The sequence below is a fragment of the Gymnodraco acuticeps genome, unplaced genomic scaffold (assembly GCF_902827175.1).
Source record: "Gymnodraco acuticeps unplaced genomic scaffold, fGymAcu1.1, whole genome shotgun sequence".
Lineage (NCBI taxonomy): Eukaryota > Metazoa > Chordata > Actinopteri > Perciformes > Bathydraconidae > Gymnodraco > Gymnodraco acuticeps.
Window position 1 is genome coordinate 232,779 of NW_022989923.1, and position 17,704 is coordinate 250,482.

Sequence of the window (17,704 nt, forward strand, 5' to 3'; positions counted from 1 at the left end):
AATTATGTTTACTGTAAGTACAGTAAAAGTACTTAGTTATAATTAAGTACAGTACACAAATGACATGACCCATCTCTTAAGAGAGCTAAATGTGACCTGTGCAGCAACACATTTCAATCAATATGTGTCAATACTAAGAGCTGCTAGATTGTGCTGCTGTAATGGAATATGTATACAAGGAGAATAAGAACATACCATGTGGTCCAGCTGGAGTGTCCTCTGCCTCCTGATCCCTGCCTCTGGCCCTCTTTCTGACACTTCATCTTTATTCCTCACATACATTTCTTCTTCTTCACTAATGTCTTCATCTCCTCCTCTTCCTCCTGCTCTGACCCTCCTGGTCTCTTCAGTGTACTGTATTTTCCTTTTCCTCTTTCTGTTCGTCCTGATCTCTTCTCAGATATGTCTTTTTGTTGTTGTTGTTGAATCACTCCAGCTACTCTGGCCTGCAAGAGTCTACGTGTGAAAAGCACTGGTACAAATGCTTGTTTAACTTTACACACTAGGGCCTTGTAGCTAATAAGTAGCATATAATATAAAATCAGAAAGTATTTATCAAACGCACACAGGCAGCTGTGTTTAGATCCAGTTTGACGGTAAAGGATGTATCCTGGTGTAATGTATCTGGCCTCATTGCTGTGATTTAATAGTACCGCATAGTTTAGCAAATAAAGTGATGTATCTCCCAGCTAGCGCTGTCTGTGTAGTATTTTGTAAGGTAACGCCCCAAACAGCGCCCGTCTGTTAAACGCTATCGATTCAAACGGCAGCGTTTTATTCATATTTTGTTTCAAGCTCTCGTCCTTAGTAAAAACAAAACTAGTGGAAGGGGAGATGCTCCCAGGGGAAGCTGATCCACCTTCAGGCGCTGGGACAGCTCGGTCTCTCTGCAGCGGTGTGAGCAACGGCCTGTGAACGTCGCTCCACAGTTTAATGCAGGGCCGTAGCTGCGTTTTTAACGGGCCTAAGATGATATTTAAAATGATTCACTTTTAATTAATGTACTGCTTGTTTTGTTGCTTGAAAAGCTTGTGGACATAGTGTAGGTTTGTTTCTACAAGTAGAGTTTTAGGCACACAAAAGTTAGGGGATCCGTAGATCCGCCCCTATAATAATAATAATAAGAGCTTGGATTTATATAGCGCCTTTCAGGGGACCCAAGGTCGCTTTACAACTAATAGGGCAAAAGTTAGGGGATTTGTAGATCCGCCCCTGATAAATTAAGTGGATTGATAATTTCCCCCTGGATTGGTGGTTGATGTTTCTGAAGGCATTTCACTTGTCTTTGCAGGTTGAATTGACATTAACAAAAGAAGAGGATGTGTGTCAAAGACTGAATGGAAATCTGTCAGCTAATTTTTCTTCAGAATACAACTTTTCACAGTCGACCAAAATGGCTGCTGCTGTCCGCACGCTATTGCTGCTGGCGGTGACAGCCATCTGCAGCGGGACTCTGGTCGTGGTGAACTCGGGCGTGAAGGTCACCAGAGGTCGATCAGTGTTTATCACAGAGATGGAGCTGAGGATCAATGTTGGTCCGACTGCAGACTGTAAGGTGGAGGTGGTGATGAACGAACCAATCACTCAGAGGGTGGGGAAGCTGACTCCACAGGTGAGGCCACACCTGCTCCAGGGTTATACATTCAGAGAAGCAGTACAGTGGTATTACAGTCGTTTGTGTTCATGCAGGTGTTTGACTGCAGCTTTCTAGAGGACGAGGTGAAGTACTGCCACAATGGAAGTCCTCTGCTGGACCAGGACACAGTGATGCTGAGAATCTACAGGTCAGTGAGCCAAAGTCACTTAAGCTAGTTCAACAAAAACATAGGGGTCATTAAAACACCTTCATCTCATATAAGATAATCAAAGATAATATTCATAATAATAATAATGTCATCATTTGTATAACTTACCTGGTCTTGTTTTCATAGTAAAAGCAAAGATGGAAATGTGCACTGTGCTCTAATTGTCCGTTCACAAACACTAGCCTAGTCGGTTGGGTTACGCTCCAAAACTTTATTTATAACAGCAACAAACAAAAATAGCGAACCAGCACAAGTTAGACAACAAAATAAAATCCACAAACAGGCTGTCCATCACTCATTAGAGTAAACATGCTCTGGGTTGCCTTCTCTGCAACCATCTCCCAAACATGTCCCAACTGTTGCCTTCATTGCAACATTCTGAGTGACACAGTCCAAAAAAACAAAACAAGGAACCAACACCGTCCCTTTTGACCCCATAGCCCCTCCCACAGGCTCACCGTCAACAGGTGACACAATCAACTCAAAACCACATTTCAACAAAAGAATCCGACCCAAACATAAACAGGTTAACCACCTCTTAACATAATCATTCCCCATAATTAAACAAACGTAAAATAAATAAGAAATTGCATGGTTCATTTGACGGAAGAGAGCAGGAAATGTTTGGTGTGTGTGTGGTGTGTGTGTGTGTGTGTGTGTGTGTGTGTGTGTGTGTGTGCGTGTGTGTCGGCTGTCAGTGGCAGAGTCAGTCACTCTGTGACCCGCTCCGTCACATGCACATAAGCTTCTGCTCATGCACCAAAGTACATTAAAAAGGTGCCTCAGAAAATCTATCTTGTGACCACCAGATCACAGATCCTGCCAGCACGGTGTAGACTTCAAACGTGGCTCTGATTGATGAATTTGGATTTATCTACTTTTAACTGTATTTTATGTTGTGGAGAAACTGTGTTTGGAATATCACTTTTTTAAACTAACCATTAAGATGCCCTTCTCACACACTGTTGTTTGTCTGAAGGTTCACGTCCTCTGACACGCTGGTGGAGACCGTGGTTCTGAAGGTGCAGGTGGCAGACTCTGGATCTGGTGTTGTGGAGCTCGGTGGCACTCCGCTGGTGGTTCCTGTGTTCTACGGTTTATCCAACTCCATCGATGGCTCTGTCTTAAACATCCGGAGCTCTGCAGACTTGGTGTGCACCGTCAGGCTAATGAGCGACACCAGCACCCCCGCTCTGGGTCAGCTGGTGAGGAACGAGGACTCCACCCAGAGGAAAGGTATGTCACATCTGGACAGATACAGAACGGGTTCAAGGTTTGGTTTTTAATTAATGGCTTTTAGAGCTAAAAATAGTTGTTTCTGATTGGCTGACAGATATCCTCTAACACTGCTATGTTCAAATAGATTAACCACTGTAACCATAGCAACTCCACTTATGCTTCAGCCTCTGTTAGCAGTCAACTCTCTTGTAATGAATGAGATGCAGCTAAAGTCTAGAAGATTCTCTGAATTAATAAGAAACACAAAACGTATTTACAGCATGTTGCATTACATTACAACAACAACAGCATACACAGATTTCAAATGAGAAGAATATAACAAAATATAAAAATATGAAAGTTAAAGGAAAATTAAACGGTAAAAATGTCATAAATTAATTTAAGATGTAAGTATAAAATAGAGAATAGTCAAACAAAACAAATAAAAGTAAATTGAGAAATATCTTTAACAAATATTATATTATATATAGATCATAATATAACAAATACTTTATGAACTTATAAACGTAATGTATTATGTGTGTGTGTTATGTCCTCCTCCAGGCAGAGAGACAGCTTCACTCTGTCAGGGAAACCAACCCTGTCTCTATGATACCAAGGAGGTTGGTTTTCTGAAAACAAGCTGTCAGGACTTCCTGAGCTCCGGCCTGAAGTACCAGCACCTCAGCCCTCCGTCACCAGAGATCGACTACATCCCCATCAGGGTGGAGCTGAGGGAGAAGGGGAGCAGGGCTCTGCTGGAGGTACGGACAACATCCAGACATTAATATGTATGCTATGCCTATCCAGCATTCACTTCCCTTAACTGCAGCTTCAGTCATATCCAAGTGGGAAGTTTTCAGGCCAGATTAGCGTCTGAGACGTGAAGAAGACTTTGGCAGAAAGAAGGCGATATCCCACTTTCATGTTCTCAGCTCTGAGTGTGGAGCAGGATGTGGAGCAAAAGGGTTTTCAGGGGTTAGAACGGCTTCAAAAATCCTAAATGTTCCAAAAATCCTGTCCTAGTTAGCACATAATCAGTGTGTCTTAACTTTTTTCTTCACGTTTTTAACACATCTGATTGTCTATTCTTACCTTCTCTTCAACACTGAATATAGCAGCGAGAGTTGTGGCAGTATGTGTTGATCTCTATGTGATACACATGTGTTGAAACATATACATGGGGGTAAAAGGAAAAGTTCTGATGCTCGATCTTTATTTTTACTTTCCCTTCACGTCCCTGTAACCCGCTCCCAGGCAGAGTCGTTGTGGTTACCAGTTCTGATCCACGGTGCCATGCAGAACCAGCCGCCTCAAGCCGTCTTCATGGCCTCATTCATCCTGGAGGTGGACCAATTCATCCTCACCCCGCTCACCACGGCCTCTCTGGATGCTAAAGATCCTGAGACCCCGCAGGAGAGGCTGGTCTTTAACATAACCACCCCCCCCGCCGAGGGCTATGTCACCCATCTGGATGACCATACAAAGCCGGTCACGTCCTTCACCTGGCTGGACCTACACGAGATGAAGGTTGCATACCAGCCGCCCAACAGCAGCCAATCACAACGCAGGAACCACGAGGTGCTGGAGGGTATTATAATGAAGGATAAAGGCAGACTTAATATATGGAAATGAGAAGTGTTGAAAATATTGTTTTACCAATTATGTTCACTTCGATTACACAACTGGAGGATTAAAATACAAAATGCAAATTAACTGTTACCATCTATTTTTCATCAACAGAACTCAAGTACATTTTAGCTAAATATTTTACGTTTTACTATAAGTCACAAAATGCAGATATTACATGTTTAACTAGTTTTTCATTCAATATTACATTTCTACTCTTATATCTTGTAATATTGTGTTTATCGATTTTGTGTAAGGTGGAATTCCATGTAATAGACGGGTCCTACATCACCAGCCCGCCCTTCATGGTCCATATTTCCATCAGGGTGGCTGAAACAAACGCACCCAGAGTCTCCTGGAACATGGGTACTAAAGTTCTACTAATTAAATTGATTTACATTGATTGATCCGTAAAAAACAATTTGTCTGATAATGTTTAAGCGAAACTTTAAAGTCCCTCAGATTTATGAGGTTTGTGTCTCAGGTTTGGACCTGCTGGAGGGTCAGTCTCGACCGGTCACCTGGGACGAGCTGCAGATAGTAGACAACGACAACATCAATGCAGTGTACCTGGTGGCTGTTGACGGACCGCTACATGGACGCCTTAGTGTCAGAGGTGAGGTCAAAGGTCACTAGTGACCTTGACTTTTACATTTGAATGACAACATACAAGCTGCTTGTTTTAGATTCCATCACAAAGTATGTCATGTTCATATTAGCAGTTCCAAAGTTGTTCTTCTTTTTTAAATGTGTGTTTTTTTAAATAGAATAGAATTGGGGAGGGATGAAACCCTCTTTAATTGTCACACATACAGAGCACACAGCACAGTGAAATGTGTTCTCTGCTTTTAACCCATCCTAGTACCAGGAGTCTAGTACTAGGAGCAGTACTAGAAGATGCTTCGATGATTGATTATGCAATCAATAAATGTTGAATGCATGAAAATGTTCATTTGGGGATGATAGAATAGAAAAAATGGCGGAAGGTCCGAAAAAGGTACAGATATACACAAATGATTTTATTAAAGTATCCATCTAAAATATGACAGGATTAGCAGTATCCCCACGTGAATGACCTCGAATCACCTTTCATCACAAAACGTTGCACTTAATAACCATATGACTCACACATTTGATTTTGAAATAATTGTATTGATTTTAAGGGATAGTATTGCTTCCTCCAACGGCTGAACTGCAGTAACAGCAGCACAACTTAAAGTGACAGCAGCTCTGATCAAGGTTTTCTGAAACTGTCCAAGTCTGTTCACATTTTATTTTCCAGGAACCAGTCTTTAAACTGTTCCCTTCAGGGTTTACTTCCTTACTTTCTTCTTCTGCTTTTATCTTGTTCTCTTTTTTTTGTTTTACTCTAAACAGTTAAGTCATCATGAATCCAGAGTTTGGTGCTCTCCACACTTATATATAATACTGAATAAAAGTATTCCTCTTTGTTTACTGACCGAAATAAATATATATTTTTTAATTTTGCAATCGATTTTTGAATGGACTGGAGTTCTTTCTTCAGATGATATGACTCGATCAGAGCGTCCTCAGCAGCACTTTGCAACCAAAGTAGCAGACAGCAGATTGTTCCACATTGACTGATCAGCAATGAGTATTCAAAGAAGTGTCATAAAAAAGTTAGTACACACTTATGTATTCATGTATACGTCCATACAGACAAATTACACAGTTATTAAACAAAATTGAATTCTAAATTAAATAAAGAACACATTTAAACAATACTTTTGCTTATGAGTTTTCCATGAATCCACCCACTTGAATGTTGTTGTACTTTAGATGTGTGTTCAAACCCCAAGTAACACCACAAGATAAATCACCTCTCTCTAGGTCGTCCTCAGACGAGCCCTCCATCGTTGCTTCCAGTCATCCCGGTTCTCCATACCTCAGCGCATTCCTGATTGGATGCAGCACATAAACTGGGTGAAGTTTGTTGAGGGAGAGCAGTAAAATGGACATTTGTACATGTATTGACACACAGTACACAGATGGAGTCCCATTACTTTAAAAAAAAAGCTTGGATCCCCTGTCCTCATACCTTGGCCCCTTTAACCTGTGCTGGTATTCCGGCACACATGCCCTAGGAATTACCAGAGAGGCTCGTCTGGCCTTTTCCGCCCTTTTTCCTCCATGTGTTGCCCATCCGTCCTTACTGTGGTGTGGCTGGGAAAGCATATGTGAAGTGGCCCAGCATGTGTTTCCTAATCAGGTGTAAAAGGAGGCCGCGGCCACATCGCCAGGGGTGCCATGTCAGTGCGACGGCTGCTGCCGTTGCCACTGCTTCCCTCTCCGTCCACGTCTGTCCCTTCCAGCCCAGCGCATTTGGAGACTTTGTCTCCAACGAGAAGCTGGACCGAGCAGATTGGAGGGATTTATGCCATTTCATGCTGCCGTGCACAGGGAGCAGATGCACTGTCCCCTAACAGGTTTTCATGCTACCAGCTAGGAGGCTAGCAGTAAGGGGAGGGGGGCTGAGGTGGCAGGAGAGCAGGCGCCCCAAGGGGTACAGGCGGGGAGTTAACCTTTCATGGTCGCTTTAGACATGTAGGAACAGAGGGAAGCTCAGAGGAAAGCTCAGGGGGAGCGGAGGAGTGTTTTCAACTGATTCTCCTGCTTATCTGTGTTTGAAGAATTATTCTGCACATGTGGATGTGAGCTCCATCCACCATAATAAACACCATATCTGAGACTGGACGAGTGTTAAACGTCAATTTATTTTGATCGAGTGTTGAATTGAAAGACATCTTAAAGGCCAGGTGATGTTAGCGTATTTAGTATTTTACAGAAGCAAAACCCAGGTGAAAGCTTTGAATAGATAAATATCATTTGTTATAAAATAATTATAATGTGTTCCTTCTTTTTCCTTTAATCATCTCATGTTTCCTTATATTTATCTTCGGGGAGCCGGACCCAGTTCGGGAACCACTGCTTTAGAAGGTTATACCTTTTGAAAATCAAATTAATTAACCTGTAATTTTTGCTGTATGATGTCCTTTTGTTGTTGTTTTGTTTATGTTTTTATGTCTTCTTGTGGAACCTACTGCTGCAGGTCTCCCTTGAAAAAGAGATCAATGATCTCAATGGGATTTCACCTGGATAAATAAAGGTTTTGAATTGATTTGAAATTAAAAAGACTGGTTCAAAACCAATTTTACTGTTGCTAACTACAAATAATTGGGAAGGAAAATTATGTAATGATGATTTATTTAACAGACTCCGCAAGTTCAAGGTATATGGATATAAGGGCAGATGTGAAAGGGAACTTTTATTTTGTAATAATTATATAAAGCAATCTTTTCAAAAGAAGCAGTACCAGTAGTACCAGTGTGCAGACTGTAAAATCCCAGTAATCAAAATCGTACTTATTGTTTTATAAATGTAGATGCAAACACCTCTACAGACAGACGATATGAAACAGAACAGTGTAAAAGTTGAATTGGATGTTACACCCCCCCACACCCCCCCCCCCACACACACGCGCCCCACACCCCCCACACACACACTCCCCACACACCCCCCACATGCACACACACCACACACACACACACACACCACAAACACACACACCCACACCCCACACACACCATGTGGGACGACAGCACCTGTTCTAGTATTTCCTGTTTGGGCTATTGTTTGGCTGCCTCCAAAACTTTGGCTGCTTGTCTGTGCGGGGGAAGTAGGAAGCAGTGAGGGGGTCCTCTGAGGAGGGCACTGACCCTCCATGCTGTGACTCTGGGGGTGGGGGTGGTGCTGCAGCGTGGGGGACAGTCACTGCAGACTCGGTCCAACGCCTTCAGCCAAATGGATGGCTGCCTGTCTTGCCACACACACACACACACACACACACACACACACACACACACACACACACACACACACACACACACACACACACACACACACACACACACACACACACACACACACACACACACACACACCTCCCATCCTATTTTCTTCTTCATGGGCCTGCTGCCCAAAGCCACCTTTGGGCCCAATTACCAAGTTGTTTCTCTCACTTGGACCAGTAGCCGGCTTCCCTTTGGTAAAGTTGCTAATGAGGTTCGGGCTCGCGACGGCTCATCTCTCAATCTGTCTGCCGACCTTGCCCTTCTGTCTCTCTGGCACGCGCGCAGGGAGACAGGAAGCCTAATCCTGGCAACCGGGCGGCCACCGGGAAGGACGCCATGTTTTACCCCACCGATGTTCGCGGCACAAACGCAAGCCAGCGCCTCGCGGTGCCTTCAGGCGCTAAGAGAAACTTGTTATTTCAAAATGACAATGAGAGAAAAAAACAGTGCATGTGTTGGAGACGGTAATTGAATCAAAGTGCGAAAGCTTTGGCTGGAAACCGAGCCGTCCTCTGACAACAACACATGTCTGCCGGTAGGCTGCCAGTCATGTGATGCTCGCCTGTTAGCATGATGTGCAGTGGTAGGGAGGCTAGCCAGCAGAGAGCTGACAGATGGACACGGCTTACATTTCATTAATGTAGGACAGACACGTTTTTCATGATCCGCCCCACTCATCATAATGGAAAAAGTTCCCACCCCACAGTCTATTTTTCAAGCACAATTTCCTATTTCTTTTTACTAGAAACTGCAAAAATGTAGTATTATGTATATATGAATATAACTGTTAACTTTAAGTATTTGTCTTTATGCAGACACGTTGACATAAATTTGATTTTAAGCTTTTTCTTCTATCGAGAACCGCAGTACCGAAGTAAACTTCTTCCGGTTCCTTCGTCAAAAAGCAATGCAATTTCTCCATAGGATTTTAGAAAATAGCTCGAAATAAGGTCTGTGGTTGACACACATTTAAGAGAGGGATCACGTTTTGTTCAGCCGGATAATCTGTCACGGTCTGTGTTGTGTTTTGTCTGTCTCTGGTTTCCTGTTTTTATTTTTGAAAAGTGTTCACCCCCTGTTTTGTCTGTTGATTACTGTCTCTGTGTTTGCCCTCCTGTGTCTGATTGTCTGATTGTGTTCACCTGTTGCACTTGTGTTTCTGCCTCCCCTGCCCAGCTGTGTCTTGTCCTGTGATTACCCTTTTTTGTATTTAGTCTTGTCTTCCCCTGTGCTCCATGTCGGTTCATTGTTTATCTTTCCTGTCTCCCTCCATGTTGGTCACGGTCAGTTTTGTTTGTTAATGCTACCTTGTGCTACTTATGTTTTTTCTTGCCATGTTTATGTTCATCAGCTTTTAAATAAAGCTCGCTTTTGTTTCTAGACCTTTTACCTTTTTTGTAGTCTGCATTTGGGTCCTACCTTTTCCACAAATTCCCGAATCCTGACAGAATGAACCGACCAGCTTTGGACTCAGCAGATTCAGATTTTTTTATTCTGCATGCGGAACGTCTTGGGTACTCTCTTGAGTACATTTTTTATACCTGGTATGACGCCTCATCTAGACGGGGTAGAGTGGCTGCTTTGAAGGAGGTACGCCAGGAGGTTGCTCGCAAGCCCTGGCTCAGGAGTGCCTGAGTGGCTACAACTTTTTACCAGTAGTCCTGGAAACTTTTCTCAAGCCTCTAACCTTTTCCTGGGATCCGACTACTGTCCTGTTGGAGGTCCACGGAGTCTCCAAAAGGCCTCTAGGAGATGCAGGGCCAGGATTCCAGCCCGTGCCCCAGCAGCCATGGTTCCAGCCCCAGTTCTGGCCCCAGCAGCCATGGTTCCGGCCCCAGCAGCCATGGTTCCAGCCTCAGTCCTGGCCCCAGCAGCCATGGTTCCGGCCCCAGCAGCCATGGTTCCAGCCTCAGTCCTGGCCCCAGCAGCCATGGTTCCGGCCCACTCCAGCTCCCCATGTTCTGTCGGCGTACCGACTGACACAAGTCCCCTCTCGAGTCCCTTTCCAAGTCCCTTCTCAAGTTCCTTCTCAGGTCCCCTCTCGAGTCTCCTCTCAAGTCACCTCTCGAGTTCCCTCTCAAGTTCCCTCTCGAGTCCCCTCTCAAGTCTCCTCTCGAGCCATCTCTCACGTCCCTTCTCGAGTCCCCTCTCGAGTTCCCTCTCGAGTCTCCTCTCGAGTCACCTCTCGAGTTCCCTCTCGAGTCCCCTCTCGAGTCTCCTCTCGAGCCATCTCTCACGTCCCTTCTCGAGCCCCCTCTCGAGTTCCCTCTCGAGTCTCCTCTCGAGTTCCCTCTCGAGTTCCCTCTCAAGTCCCCTCTCCAGTCCCTACTCAAGTCCCTACTCTGTCCTGTGCCATTGGGGGTCCCGACGACTACCTTTCTGCCGGGGGTCCTGCCAACACCATATCCTGTCCTGTTGGAGGTCCCGCCGACACGTGCTCTGCCGGGTTTCCTGCCAACACCGTGTCCTGTCCTGTTGGGGGTCCCGCCAACACGTGCTCCACGGGTTTCCTGCCAACATCATATCCTGTCCTGTTGGGGGTTCCGCCGACACCTGCTCCGCCGGATTTCTTGCCAACACCAGATCCTGTCCTGTTGGGGGTCCCGCCGACACGTGCTACGCCGAGGGTCCTGTCGACACCAGCCCTTGCTCCGTCGGGGGTCCCACTGACACCAGCCCATGTTCCGTCCAGAGTCCCGTCTACGCCTGTCTCGCCAGGGGTCCCACCAGCTCCTGCACTCGATCCCAGTGCTCCGGCGATCCAGCTGACACTGGAGGGGTCCCATTGCGGCGTACGTCATCCTCCGGAGCTGTCCCGTCGCCGCCTTCTTGCCGACCTTGTGCCCGGCCTCCTGAGTTCCCCAGCCGTGGTCTTCGCCCTCGAGCCCGGCCCCCTGACTTTTCCAGCCGCTGCCTTCGCCCTCATGCCCCGCCCCCTGAGTTCGCCCGCTGTGGCCTTCGCCCCTTTTTGAACTCTGCCTTGCCCCCGGGCCGTCCGCCCGACACCCCCACCATGAACTCTGCCTTGCCCCCGGGCCGTCCGCCCGACACCTCCACCATGAACTATGCCTTGCCCCCGGGCCGTCCGCCCGAGACCCCCTCCTTGATCTCTGCATTGCCCCCGGGCCGTCCGCCCGAGACCCCTTCCGGGTCCTCCGCTGTGCCCCTGGGCTGTCAGCCCAAACCCGTCCTCCAGACCCCCTCCATCAACCCTTTTGGCCCTAGTTTCTCTTCCATCTTCTCTCTGTGAGGAGCAGCAGGTTCAGCTTTCAGAACAAAGTAACAAAACAAAAAAATGGCATACATTTTTTTTATTATGTCGTGTAGTAATAGATTTATTTATTTTTCTTCTCAAGAGAGTACCGGAATGTGTATTTTATGTTAGTATTTCAATCTCCTGGGGAAGAATCCCCCCAGACCCCCCCTGCAGGGTTTGGGTTTTCAGCATGTCAACTCTTTCACCTGTGGAGAAATTGCAGGATTGGCTCCAGGTCACCCTTTTTATCTACAACAAGACACATTTGCCTTTTTATTTCATACAGTTACATTTGGATTGAGACAGGGAAATAATCTAAACCTCACACGTGGCGTTTCACTGTCAAGGGGAGCGTTTATGTAACTATATTGCAAATACTGACTTGAGCCCCACCACTGTATGGGTTAGCCCTACCATAGATTACTCAGTAGGCGGTGCTTTCACTGAGTTGATCTATTTTCTATAGACGCCGGAGGCGGACAGCGCCAGTTAATAAAAAAATGATATAGCCTTCCCAAACCTGAGCCTCACGCGCCGCCTATGGTTGTATCGATGTACAGGGCTGCACATTACTGGTGCGCAGGTGCGCATGCGCACCCCCTGCCAAAAAAGAGCATCGGATCATTGTTTTAGATAGTTAACTTTAGTCTAAGTTATCTCAGTGGGTCTCAAACGGTTTGGTCACAAATTATTCAAAAGATTATCTCCGCGGAACACCTTCATATGATCATTATAGTTATTAAAAAAATAAGAGAATAAAGGAAAAACAGTTATGAAATCTATGTAGTAAAACAAGAATAGAGTTTAAAAGGGGAGTGATTAGTAAAATATCCATAAATAAAAAGAAAATCTGTTTACATTTATGTTTCATATGGGTGTTCCCGCCTGGAATACCATCACTAGTGTGCCCTTGAGTAAGGCACTTAGCCCTTAGTTACTCCAGGGAGAATGTCCCTGTAATTGGTAATTGTGAGTCGCTTTGGATAAAAGCGTCAGCTAAAATGAAATGTAATGTGTTGAGAGATGTATCCATAGATCTCTTAATGTTGCTCTCAAAGTGCACCAGATTGATGCTTTTAACTTAAATATTTAAAAAAAATATATTCCCGGGGGAACATCTCCCCGGACCCCCCTAGAGGAGGTGAGGTCCGCCCCCCACTCATAAAAAATAGCACTTTACCCCTGCCTATATGCCGTGAGCTGATTATCGAGCCTTCATTGTAACAGTCGCGGGTGTACTGTGTGTGCGTGTGGGGAGTGTTGCAGTAGAAAATTCCACTGTAGCCCACTGTGGGCTAAGCCCCGAATAGTTTCAGGTCCAGGCGACGCCCCTGGGTAAGATAGCAGGGTATATAATTGGCGAGCTATTTAGGTTTAATTATTTTAATCCGTCCATGAGCACGACGGCATCTGCGATCCCTTGCTCTACCCCTCGCTATCGCGTGAAGGGTCTGCTTTATGCACTCCGCACAGTAACCCTGCTGCACACCTCCCCCCGTTCATAAAGTCAAGTAGCCTACCCCTCAAAAGGTCTGGTTTATTTCATTTTAAGGATGCGCACCAAGCAACATCTCCAGGGGCTCCTTTGAGAACCAGGGCAAAAAAGTGATGTGCACCCCTGTATATAGAGATGTACTACAGCAAAAGTATTCTCCGTCGGGACTTCCTGCAACGACACCACGCCGTTATCTTGATTCTGATTGGCCAGAAGACATTATCAAAGATATTCTATTAAGAAGACGATCACTACCTGACAAAAGTTTTCAAAACCGTTTCTAGTCTTCGGTATTCTTGTTTTTGGCGTGAGAATAGTTTGGGCAGCGTGAGAGTGAGAGTGAAAGCGTGTGTCACATGCCAGATGCGTGAGAGTTGGCAACCCTGGTGCCTAAACTCAGTAATTCACAAAAAATATTTATATTTTAATGGAGATCATCCATTTTCATTGTCTTGAAATGGATTCTAGCAGTTACCGGAAGCCAGTGAAGGCACTGTACAGGGAGAAGATGAGGGGACCAAGAACAGAGCCCTGAGGGACCCCTGTAGTTAATTGACAAGGGTCGGACTCGGACCCTCTCCAAGTTACCCTGTAGGTACGGTCTTTGAGGTATGAGGTGAGGAGGGAAAGTGCAGAGCCTGAAACTCCAAGTTTTTGGAGAGTGTGAAGGAGGATCTGATGGTTCACCGTGTCGAATGCAGCAGACAGGTCCAACAGGATGATGACAGAGGAGAGGGAGGCTGCTTTAGCCGTGTGCAGTTCCTCAGTGACAGCAAGGAGAGCAGTTTCTGTGGAGTGACCTGCCTTGAAACCAGACTGGTGCGGATCCAGAAGGTTGTTCTGATGGAGATAACAGGAGTTGTTTAAAGACAGCGCGTTCAAGTGTTTTAGACAGGAACGGGAGGAGAGAGACAGGCCTGTAGTTTATAACATCAGACGGGTTGAGAGTGGGTTTCTTTACAGTGTTTCCCACAGATATGAAATATACTTGGGCGGGTGGTGGCAAGGGGGGTGCGCGAAAAAAAAAAAAAAGTTTTAACAACATTATTTATTGACTTTTCATTCCGGTATAATCATTTTGCGCAAAGATGGCACTGTTTGTCAGAGCACTTCATCCTTCTGGGATTTCATGAAGAACAGCTCCAACGCCTGTGTGTATGGGAATGCCTCTGGTGCTGGTCCATTAACTGCCAGTGTTTCCCACAGATCTGAAATATACTTTGGGGGGTGGTGGTAGCGGGGGGGGTTGAGGTGACGTGCAACAACATTAACCTTTCTGTTGGTCGCTTGTTAGCAGACCCTTCACGCGATGGCAGAGCGAACAGGTACAGGTACAGGCAGGGTCCATAATGATAGCCCTATAGTTTAAATCTACTACCCACACATGAACATATGGAAATGGGTTACTATTTAAAAAAATAAATGTATTTATTAATGTATTTAGGAACCTATCCATGTGATTTTTAGTGGGGGTCGACCTCAAATCCTCTAGGGGGGTCCAGGGGCATGCCCCCCCCCCCGGTAAGATTTTATTTTGGAGTTAAATGCATCAATCTGGTGCATTTTGAGGGGAAAATAAAGAGACTAGATCTATGGAAACACCTATATTTAACAGAACTGTATACATTTCAATAATCATAAAATCAAGGCCATAACCAATAACATACCATTTCCAATATGAAAAAAACACTGAAACTTGTTTATTAATTTAGTTTTGGTTCATTTATAGTTGTGAGTGTGTCTGTGCTCCTGAATCAGCCTCTCCTGTCTCCCTCCTCTCCCCCCTCTCCATCCTCTCCCCCTCTTTGAGGCAGCAGCAAAGACTAGTTTTCTCTCAACAAGTTTTAAAAGTGTATCTTGCCTTTTTTCACCTAGTTAACTTTTTATTTATTTATTCATGCATATTTTACTAATCACATTACATTTCATTTAGCTGACGCTTTTATCCAAAGCGACTTATAATGACCGATTACAGGGACATTCTCCCTGGAGTAACTAAGGGCTAAGTGCCTTACTCAAGGGCACACTAGTGGTGGTGTTCCTGGCGGGATTTGAACTCACAGCCTTCCGATATTCAGCCCACCTCACTATCCATTAGACCAATCACTACCCTCTCAAATGGAAATATGTGTTTACATAAATGGTGACCACACCGTTTGAGACCCACTGAGAACTTAGACTAAGTTAACTATCTAAACACTCAGAGAGTCCTTTACCTCACCTGAGCTGAGGTTATCCCGAGCTTGAATGACACACAGAGACCAATCAAGGGCTTTGATTTATGATCTGTATGACAGTGGCCATGTCGGCAGGCCACATCATGTGGACAGCTAGTCACCCTGTGTGAGGCAGGCCACTTAACAGGCCAGAAGGAGGCGAGATCAGAGCAAGGGAGCGAGGGATCATTGTCTACAAGTTAATCGATCGCAGATGGCGTCGTGGTCACGGACGAATAAAAAAAATATATATACATTTTTTTTTTTAGAAATAAATGGGTCGCGAAATATACTTGGGCGGCCGTTAATATACCTGGGCGGCCCGCCCAAGTATAGTCTATGTGTGGGAAACCCTGCTTTAGGAGAGGGTTTACTCTTGCCTCCTTGAGACTGTTTGGAAAGTGACCAGAAGTTAGAAAAGTGTTGATGAAATGGGAGAGAAACGGTAGAATATTAGGAGCGATAGTCTGAAGGAGGTTTGAGGGGATAGGGTCCAGAGGACAGGTGGTAGGGCGGGCAGAGGTAATGAGGGTAAGAACCTCACTTGGAGAGAGAGGGAAAAGGAGGCTAGTGTGTGGGTGAAAGGTGGGTCTGGTGACCCAGCGGTGAGTAAAGGTGAGTCAGAAAAAGAAGAGCGAATATCATCAACCTTTTTTTCAAAGTGGTTTACAAAGTCGCTTGACAGAAGGGAGGAGGGGGAAGGGGCTTTGGGGGGTCCAAGAGGGTGGAGAAGATGACAAATAGTTTTTGGGGATTAGAATAGGAAGATTGGATCTTATCTTGAAGGAAAGTGCTTTTTGCCTGAGAGATCGAAGCAGAGAAAAAGGAGAGCCTGATAGGTTAGGAGGTCGTCATGGTGTTTGAATTTCCACCGTTTCCGCTCTGCTGCCCGAAGGACGGTTCTATTAGCACGCAGTGCGTCATTTAGCCAGGGAGCAGGAGGGGACTGACGAGCCTGCCGAGATGTGAGAGGACAGAGAGAGTCCAGAGAGGATGAGAGAGTTGAGAGGAGAGTTTCTGCAGCAGAGTTTGGAGGCAGGAGTTGGAATGAGTCAGAGGAAGGGAGGACTGAGAGCACCGATGAGGCAAAGGTAGAGGGGGAGAGGGAACGAAGGTTACGGCGGACAGGTGCAGGATGAGAAGAGATTAGTTTGTTATGTTTGGAAAGGGGTAGAGAGAATGAAATGAAGAAGTGATCGGATGTGTGGAGCGAGTTTACAGAGAGGTTAGAAGTAGAGCAGTTCCTTGAGAATATGAGCACAAGGACATTGCCAGCTTTATGAGTTGGTGGGGATGGAGACATTGAGAAAGCAAAGGCGGTTAAAAGAGATGTTAGTTCAGCTATCTTCCCTGTCTGGAGGTTGAAGTCTCCGAGAAGTACAGCGGGAGGGCCAGTTTCAGGGATGTGTGAGAGGAGATTATCTAATTCCTCCAAGAAGTCTCCCAAGGCGCCTGGTGGACGGTAGAGAACAACAATGGTTAATTGTATAGGATGGGTTACAGTAACGGCATGGAATTCAAAGGTGGAAGGAGTGAAGTTAGGTAGCTTGAAGAGGGAAAAGCTCCATTTGGGAGAGAGCAGGAGACCAGTGCCACCTCTTCTGCCAGTGGGTCTGGGTGTATGGGAGAAGGAATATGCTGTGGAGAGAGCTGCTGGGGTAGATGTGTTGGATGGAGTAATCCAGGTCTCAGTGAGAGCAAGGAAATCCAGGGACTGCAGGGAGGCGTAGCCAGAGATGAAGTCAGCCTTAGGAACAGCTGACTGGCAGTTCCACAGGCCCCCTGAAACTAGATGTTGGATCTCAGTGGAGCATGTGGGATAGACGAGAGCAGGCCGGTTATATCGATTAGGAGATACACAGGGCCAGTGATAATTGCGAGAAGACACATGAACAGGAATGGAGAAAATACACATGATTATAGCATGAGGGGCTACAGAACAAAATAAAATAAAACACCAGCGATACTTGGCTCAATCAAAGTAGGATTTGCCTCCCGCAGGACTCCTTTGTCTTTGTCAGTCTTCGTCTGACGCTGAAGCTCCAGGAAAGTGCTACCTAAAATGGACACCTGATTGCTGAGTTCTCAGAGCTGTGGGGCCAAGCCCCTTTAATTAGTTATCTCTCTGCAGCTGGTGGCCCTCAAAAGGAAATCGAGACTGGCTCCCTCCTGAGTTGTTATTGTCTTTTCAGTGGCACAATGATTTTACAATT

General features: G+C 45.6%; 1 protein-coding gene across 1 annotated transcript in view; it reads left to right on the plus strand.

Annotated features, from left to right (window-relative positions):
* Positions 1–991: 991 nt before the first annotated feature.
* LOC117542293 (FRAS1-related extracellular matrix protein 1-like) overlaps positions 992–17,704 on the plus strand; it is a 290,781-nt gene continuing 274,068 nt past the window's right edge. The window contains 7 exon segments of the mRNA XM_034209862.1: positions 992–1,612; positions 1,690–1,784; positions 2,785–3,041; positions 3,588–3,787; positions 4,281–4,604; positions 4,910–5,018; positions 5,137–5,268. Of these exon segments, the coding sequence (XP_034065753.1) occupies positions 1,259–1,612; positions 1,690–1,784; positions 2,785–3,041; positions 3,588–3,787; positions 4,281–4,604; positions 4,910–5,018; positions 5,137–5,268 (1,471 nt within the window). The 5' untranslated portion in view covers positions 992–1,258.